The sequence below is a fragment of the Cornus florida genome, unplaced genomic scaffold, assembly GCF_030987335.1.
Source record: "Cornus florida cultivar Cherokee Brave unplaced genomic scaffold, ASM3098733v1 CherokeeBrave_3.0.0_Hap2_Chr06, whole genome shotgun sequence".
Taxonomy (NCBI): Eukaryota; Viridiplantae; Streptophyta; class Magnoliopsida; order Cornales; family Cornaceae; genus Cornus; species Cornus florida.
Genome location: NW_026775576.1, coordinates 87,149,173 through 87,158,330, shown reverse-complemented (window position 1 = coordinate 87,158,330; position 9,158 = coordinate 87,149,173). Strand labels below are relative to the sequence as shown.

General features: G+C 30.8%; 1 protein-coding gene across 1 annotated transcript; it reads left to right on the top strand.

Annotated features, from left to right (window-relative positions):
* The first annotated feature begins 7,053 nt into the window (after positions 1-7,053).
* Positions 7,054-8,942, top strand: LOC132312608 (gibberellin 20 oxidase 2-like). Its single transcript, XM_059811028.1, has 3 exons — positions 7,054-7,744; positions 7,941-8,262; positions 8,349-8,942. The coding sequence occupies exons 1-3, from the start codon at positions 7,215-7,217 to the stop codon at positions 8,619-8,621; spliced, it is 1,125 nt and encodes a 374-aa protein (XP_059667011.1). The 5' UTR covers positions 7,054-7,214; the 3' UTR covers positions 8,622-8,942.
* Positions 8,943-9,158: the final 216 nt, after the last annotated feature.

Sequence of the window (9,158 nt, the reverse complement as noted above, 5' to 3'; positions counted from 1 at the left end):
ATCATAACGATTTTATAATTACCATCACAATTAAATTTCATATAATGTAGGAACACATTTTTAATATAAATCACAAATTATTTCATTATTATATATATATGAGATTCGTAAAATAAACCGAAGTCAACGGGAAGTCAAGCACATGTTTTTAACATGTTTGATTTTTCATTTAATGATTATCTTGTTTAACTTGATACATCATATAAAATTAACAAGTGATACATGTTACAACTTAATTGTGAGGTTACAAATAATTTGAGTTTGAAACATGTTACTACGTTTGATTCATGTTACATATTAATAAAATCATATAAAATCAACATATGACATGTACTATGATTATGTTAGGATGCCGTGTATAAGTTGTGTTTGAAACATGTTATGTTTAAATTATAATGTCATTTAAAAAAAATGAAACATATTTCTAACATAAATTATAACTTTTTTTAATTTAGTGTATTATATGAGAGTCACAAAATGAACCGAAGTCAAGGGAAACCAAAAACGTGTTTAGAATAACACTATAACGATTTCATAATTATTATCACAACTAAATTTCATGCAGTGTAGGAACACATTTTTAATAAATATCACAACTTATTTCATTCAAGGGGGGAACCAAACATGTGTTTCATCATAACGATTTTATAATTACAATCACAATTAAATTTCATATAATGTAGGAACATATTCTTAATATAAATCACAAATTATTTCATTATTATATATATGAGATTCGTAAAATAAACCGAAGTCAAGGGGAAATCAAGCACATGTTTCTAACATGTTTAATTTTTCATTTAATGATTATTTCGTTTAACTTTATATATCATATAAAATTAACAAGTGATACATGTTATAACTTAATTGTGAGGATACAGATAATTTGAGTTTGAAACATGTTACTACTAACATGTGATATGTACTATGATTATGTTAGGATGCCACATATAATTCATGTTTGAAACATGTTACGTTTAAATTATAATGTCATTTTAAAAATGTATTTGATTGATGTTACTTTTGATTCATGTTACATACTTGAACGTAATGTATCTTCGTTTAATGGTCAATGTTGAATAAACATTTAGGGTTCCACCATTTGGTGATTGGTGATTTGAGAAGCCCATCTCATAATGAAATATTGTTTGGTGATTATTCCTAACAATTATTATATAAATCATTTTCAAAGTTTATCTCAAGGTGACGACACTCAATACATTGCAATGCAAAAGCCACAAAACTAGCATTATATACCCTCCACCTAAGCATCTTGCGCTTCAAGACAATAACTATCTCTCTTCTGAAATCGGATTTGACAATTGTGTGTGGTGTAAATTCATTGCAAGACTGTCATTTTTTTTCCCCGAAAAGACTGTTATTTCTCTCTACTAATAATTCACCTAAATAGAGAACTTAGCAAAAAAAACTCATAACACAAGACCTTTATAACTTTAAAAGTTCTTTACCGAGGGGAGCACTGGGAAAGAAGAATAGAAATACACTTCAACTTCTTGATTTTAAACATAATCAAACCAAAACAAATATATTATATATTTCATTTATAATAGTAACAACTCAAGAGAAATGCTATTGAAAACTTACACAAACATACAATGCATTGGCTTACAACATTGTAATGATTTAATGTTAATAAAAAGGCAATATTTATACAATGCAAATTGCATACTGATTATATTTCGTCTGAATACTAAAACCTAGAGTGAAAAGAAAATATTATGTGAGAGAAAAAAAAAAAAAGGAATAACTTATATAGCACGATCGTCGTAAGGATGTATAATTTCTTCACTCATCAAGTCCATAATGAAGCTTAATATCCAAAACCCTCTGAAGTGGTTGCCTACAAAATTGGTTAGCCTTTGGAACTTCAAAACCTTTGCACACCTGCTGCACATATAAAAGAACCAAATATATATGTCAAGAATAAGCTATATAATTTTTTTTAAATGATCTATTTAATGAAGGAAACATGTAAAAAGGAGTATATATATTATTTGTCAAACAAGGTCAGAAATTTTTTACCTAAAATAAAGATAGTTGATCTAAAAGATATTAAATAAATCATACATTTTAACTCATAGAGTGGAATGGAAAAGTAAGATTCATATGGTTGACCCCAAGTAATTAGGAAAATGCTTTGTTTGTTGTTGTTGATGATATATATTTAAACACTTACAACAAACTGATTCTCATCGGACTTGTGGCAGAACAAAAATTATAAACCAAGCAACTATTACATTGCAATACATAGAAACAATGTATTATAAAAAAAGGAACGAAATTTAAAAAGAAATTAGATATAAATGAAAAGACATAAACTTAGTACGGTGGGAAAAGGAAACCAAGATCGATAGGGAACTAGTTTCAACATATCAAGAAGCTTCAGAAACATATTTGTATATAACTCTTGAAAGTTAGCATCATGAAAGGAGCTTTATCAATGTTCACTGTTGATGGCAAGTAAGTGTATTTGACTATTTTATTGTATAATTTTATGCTCCCACTTGCCCTTTAAATTAAGTCAGCCTTGAGCACTATCTAAATGAAGTGTTATATTTTCAAGTCCCCATAAGGGTAAGATTGTGTGTATCTCTTGCCGATATTAATAATTAGATAAATAAATAAATAAAGATTTAGACAATATATATATAGGTCACTTATAAACAGATCCAGAACATCAATAGGTAAATAGCTAAAGATAAACGTATAAAAATATAATAAAAAAAAATAGAAAAGATAGTTTAATTATCTTCAACAAAAATCATTAACAACAATTAGGTTGATTTATGTGTAGAATAGGTACACAAAACTATAATGTTTAGGGAACCAAACTGAAAAAATGCAACACGAAACTTTTATTAATTTCTAAAAATTTGAATCCAAGTTTAAATTGTTATGCAATAAACATAAAACTATACTTTTAAAATTAGAAAACACAATCTCAAAAGTTTGAAGGTTTCTCGAAAAATTTTCAACTCACAAATTGAATTGCTAAAAGTTTATTACTATCAACTTAAATCTCCACACAAATACTATCTTACCACATTTTTTTTTTCCTAGTTAGGACTCACACACACTGCCTCCAGCCCTTGACCTCCATTTGGGAAGTAGGAGTCTTGTACCGCTAGGCCACATGCCTATTGGTTATCTTACCACATGTTGTCATAAAATATTTATGAAAAAAAAAAATTAAAACATAACAAAAATAATTTATTCATTAATTTTCGACAAACTATTTTACACCTAAACCTTTTCCAAATACCAAACAATTAAAATATTTTACCTGAAAAAAGAATGAAAATATTTTTCATAGAGTGACAAATTTGATTGATAAATTATTTTCCTTTCCTATCTCCACGAAACAATTATTCCCATTCCAGATGCAGACGGGTTTGTAATGAAAATGACAAACATGTGATTTTAAAGTTATAAACCATGAATATTAGGACGGAATTGTATAAGCAATATAATCAAATTTTAAAAATTATTAAATAGTCCGAGAATCAAAATGCCTAGAAATTGAAAGTGTCGCAGTAGACTTTGACTCGGACCTAAAATGGTTTGCCGACGAAGCATGCGCTAATGAGCGTCGAGAGGACACAGAGAGCCAATAACAAAATCAACCTACGTGGGTTGTGGTTGATGGCACACTTCGTTCACGCAAATCTTTGCCATTAATCCAAAGTAAACCTAAATTTGAAAAAAAAAAAAAAAAAAAAAAAACCCTAAAAAACTCATTTAATGATCCAGATATATAAAAGATCAAATCAATCTAAAAAAATTATAAAAATAAAGAAGTATAAAAGAAGATGTTTGGTTGTGTTAATCTTCATATGTGGTACAAAACCCTAAATCATATTTCACGGATAAGATGAGAGAGAGAGATGTTGTGTTTTGTTTGGAAGAGCAATTTGGAAGAGAGATTTTGGGAGAGTTTCAAATTTTATCTGAAAATTTAAAAGAGCATTCATTACACACGTTCAAATTTTACATGTGGGACCCGACAATCAATTAAATAATATAATATATGTTGTGTATAAAGATTTATACAAACATTGTAGATATGTCAAAGAAGTTGGTAAATATAGAATTTAACCTGTTGCCATGTCAGCACTGGATGGCCTCCGGTGAGAGGTAAGTAGGAGATGATTTTTTCCCATCATCAACAACCTATAGTATGTCAAATCGCGATTATTTAAAACATTCTCTAATGAATTTACTATCAACTATTTTTAGAGAGGTAAAGTGCTAAAAAAAAAATAAAAAATAAAAAAAACACTCCTGTAATATACAGAATGTGCAGTTACTCTATAATGTTAAAAAACCCTACATTTTTCAAATTGAACAAATAAGGACATTTTGTTAATTTGATACCTAAAATGCCCTTAAGACCAAAAAAATAATAATAATAAATAAATAAAATAGAAGAGGATAAATTACACCAATCTCTCTTGAGGTTTGGGAAAATAACACACGGATAGACCGTTCAACGTTTATTATTTTAACCTTCCCTAAACTCGTTTGCCGACCGTCGAAAAGTGACGTAGAGTGAGAAAATCCATTAATATCATGATTTTCATGTAAGAGAAGGGTAAAATTGTCATTTTATAAAATTTGATCAACAGGTTTGTCGGAAAGAAAATGGTAGGGATGTTGTAGAGTACACGCTCCAATTCTCATTAATATCATGATTTTCATATAAGGGAAATGCAATATTTTCATGTAAGAGAAGGGTAAAATTGTCATTTTATAAAATTTGATCAACAGGTTTGTCAGAAAGAAAATGGTAGGGATGTTGTAGAGTACACGCTCCAAATCTCAAGGGAGATCAATGTAATAAACGCTAAACAGTTTATTACTGTATAATTTGTCCAAACCTTCACGAAGGTAAGGGTGATATACGCTAAAAAAAAAAAAATGAATTCAATTTTTAAGGGTATATTAAAAGCATTTTGGTTTTTTTTATAAATAAAAAAATGGTTAAATTGACGTTCAATTGATATTAGGGGGGCAATTTGTACATATTTTCAAATGACAAAGATTTATATGCATTTATTAAATAGCATGGGTGTTTTTTTGCAATATTTTTATATAGCAAGGGAGTTTTTTGGACTTTACTCTTTTCATATGTACATGTATGCATGTAAAAATCAATTGGTACATGCAATGATGTGTTTCTCATATTTGCCGAAAAAAATGATATTTAACACCATATATTTTTAATATTTACTAGTAAATATTTACAACGGATATGACTATGAGAAAAGGAAAAATATATATATTTTTATTAACACAATTAATAAACAATAACATATTATAAAAATAAAAATAATAAAATCAAATGATATGATTAATATAATTACTATATATTAGACATGGAGAGGAAAAATTTTTTGACTCTAATATTTGATGAGCATATATATTCAATAGAAGTAAAATTTAATTTATTATTATTATTTTTTGTTTAGAGGCAATTCATAAATTAATTTGTTTCATATATTTTACAATGGATATGACTATGAGAAGAAAAAAAAAATGAATATAAATAAGATTATAAACTTAAATTAAATATATTTTAATATAGTAACAGAAGTAGAATCAATTTTCAAAATAGAATCTATTTTCAAGACATGACAGATTAGACCAAATAAATATAAACATATACAAATCTAGAAAATATATTGTGCCGGTTAGTCGGTTACTAACGGATTATCACCAACCATCCCAAATTTCAATCAACATGGAAGGGCCATTAAACATGTTTTCACCAAGCTTATTTTAGTAAAAATGTGAATATATTGTGGTAACAAATAACAAAAGAATAATATCATAACTCAAATATTACAAAAGAGTAACAATTGCATTGCAATTCAATGGAAATCATAGTTTAACATTGGACTAACATTTAACAATTTTGAAATTTTCATTACCAAGATCGAATGTCTCATGTACAAAAAATAATAATTTAAAGCAACAATACAAATTGACAAAAAATAAATAAATAAAAAACATGTGATTTATCTATTTGTGTTTGAATGATCTAAAATTGATAATGATCATTGTTTCTCTAAAGATCATTCAACTTTCTATGTCTCATAACGTAGCAACTTTTTAATAAACAAATAAAATGTTTGTATCCTTTGGAGTGTCCCACAAAAAGGGAATAAAAACCCTGATATTTTAATTTTACAAATGTAAAAATTGTTTGGAAATAAAATAATTTCTTACACTTTTAAAATTAGAATAGTGTGTGTATATATATATATATATATATATATATATATATATATATATGTGAGTTAATTGTATATTGTGGTATGCCTCTTGTTATTTGAGACTCATTGACGTAATTCTCCCTTGCTTCTCTTGTGTTATCTAAATCATACCATTATTTTCAATGAGTGTCGCTCTCACGCTCCGAACGCGCTTCCGTTCTCACGTTCTGCGCGTACTCTGCTCAAATTCTTTATTTTTGACTTAATTTTGTGGCTTTTATGCTCCTGCTCTTAAATTTGTTTTTACTCTCGCTTTATATAACTTAGCAACGAGAATTCTTTTAAACCACTTTAAATAAAATATTGTTTTGAGTTATGTGAACTTTATGTTGAGGTTTGTTGTATATCTTTGTATTCGGTTCATTTTCCATTAATAAAAGTAATATTTGATGTATATCGTTGTATTTTATTCTTTTTTCATTAATAAAAGTAATATTTGATGTATATATTTGTATTCTATTCTTTTTCAATTAATAAGAATTATTATCTACAATTAAATAAATAAATAAAATAAAAATTGTGTGAGATTATGTCGACAGGGTGCAGCTCTGCAGGTGATATTAAAATTACCCCTCCCAAGAAAACGCCAAACATCGAAAAACGCTTCCCTGGGCCACACATTAAAAAGACAACAGAGAATGGCACTAACCTAATTTGTCAATTTAGACAGCCCTTATCCTCAATTTGCCATTTCAAAAGCCCTTCCTTGCAAATAATCCCTGTCCAAGAGACCTATAAGATTCGAACTTATGTTCACCGATTTCCCCAAAGAACAGCCTTGGCTTTTCTTCTATCACTTCTCTCAAACTTATTCTCTCCCTCTCACCTTATTTTGTCTATTGACCATCATTTCTCTCTCCAAACACAACCTACACCATTTTCAATTCTTCTCCCTATCTCTAATTTACTATTAATACAATGGTAATGAGTTGCGCAAAAAAGATTCCATCCATGCCTAAAGATGAGAACAAGCCTCTAACTTTTGACGACCTTGTTAGAACCCAATCAAACATACCCCCACAGTTCATATGGCCTGACCACGAGAAGCCTACTACCAACACACCAGAACTCAATGTTCCTCTCATTGACTTGGGCGGTTTCTTCTCCGGAGACCCTGTCTCCGCCGTGGAAGCCTCCAGGCTAGTTGGGGAAGCGTGCCGGGAGCACGGCTTCTTTCTCGTCGTCAATCATGGCGTGGACACCGGACTCATATCGGACGCTCATCGTTATATGGAGCTCTTCTTTGACCTGCCACCCTCTGAGAAGCAAAGGTGTGAGAGGAAGCTCGGTGAGCACTGTGGGTATGCTAGTAGCTTCGTTGGCCGGTTTTCCTCCAAGCTGCCATGGAAAGAAACCCTTTCTTTCCGATTCTCAGCTGAGAAGAACTCTCCGAACGTCGTCGAGGAGTATTTCCGTAACAAGATGGGTGAAGATTTTGATCAATTTGGGTATGAAATGTTTCCATTCCATTTTTTTTTTTTTACTGTTCAGCTTATCATAGAAAAGAATGGAAAAAGAGAATAAGTGTGACACTGACTTTTCTTTATTTCAGGCCTTTTGCTTTTGTTTTGTGTTTTTTTTAACCACTGACACTCATCTTAAAAGTGTTCTAAAGGTGTACTTTTTTGTTGTGTGTATGTTTAGGAGGGTTTACCAAGACTACTGCAAGGCCATGAGCACTCTGTCTCTTGGAATCATGGAGCTCCTGGGGATAAGCCTTGGTGTGAACCAAGCTCATTTCAGGGATTTTTTCGAAGAAAATGAATCCATAATGAGACTCAACTACTATCCGCCATGTCAGAAACCAGACCTCACTTTAGGAACTGGTCCTCATTGTGATCCAACATCTTTAACCATCCTTCACCAAGACACTGTGGGTGGCCTTCAAGTGTGTGTTGACAATGAATGGCGTTCAATTAGCCCCAATGTCAACGCTTTTGTCGTTAACATTGGGGACACCTTCATGGTAAGTTGATTAAGACACACTGGACTATCATTTAGTTTTAATTGCCATTTTAGAAGTTTGAATTTATGGTGAATTTCAATTTTCAGGCTCTATCAAATGGAAGATACAAAAGTTGCCTGCATCGAGCCGTGGTGAACAACACAAGTGCTAGGAAGTCTCTTGCTTTCTTTCTATGTCCAAAGGAAGATAAGGTTGTAAGCCCACCAACTGAATTGTTGGACAACAACAGCCCTAGAGTCTACCCGGATTTCACATGGCCGATGCTGCTCGAGTTTACACAGAAGCATTACAGAGCTGACATGAACACCCTTGAAAGGTTCTCAACTTGGGTTCAAGAAAAGACTGCCCAAGTCGTCTAATCCAAGCTCCAATTAGCCAGTCATCGACTGGTTCAAGTCTCTCTACGGACGAAGGTGCATGACATTGAGAGAGTGAAGCAAAATTGAGGAGAGAGGAGACAGAAAGAGAGGGGGTGGAGGGATCCTGTTTAAAGTTTTGGGGAAGAAAAAATGCAGATTTTGAGGAATTAGTGGCCACTTTTATGTTAAAAGGGTAAGGTAAGCTAGGGATCAGATGAGATAGTAGGATTGAATAAAAGGCTACATGAGCCAGTTTTTTTTTTCTTTTTTTTTCCTAATGTTTTCTATAATATTATATAGAAATTATGATCAACAGCATTACCTCTCTTGTTGTAAATAATGCAAAACATAGAACAGGGTATGTGGTGCATGTTTGAAGCAGCCTATAATTTGGAAGGAAACATATTTGTTCTTTTCTCCATATATTCACCTTTTTCCAGGGTAATTGAACTACCTTTCGTTGGCTTATTCAAATTGTAACTGAAGCAGGTCCCCATGAAAAGAAAAAAACAGAGAGAGATGATGTAATAATAAATA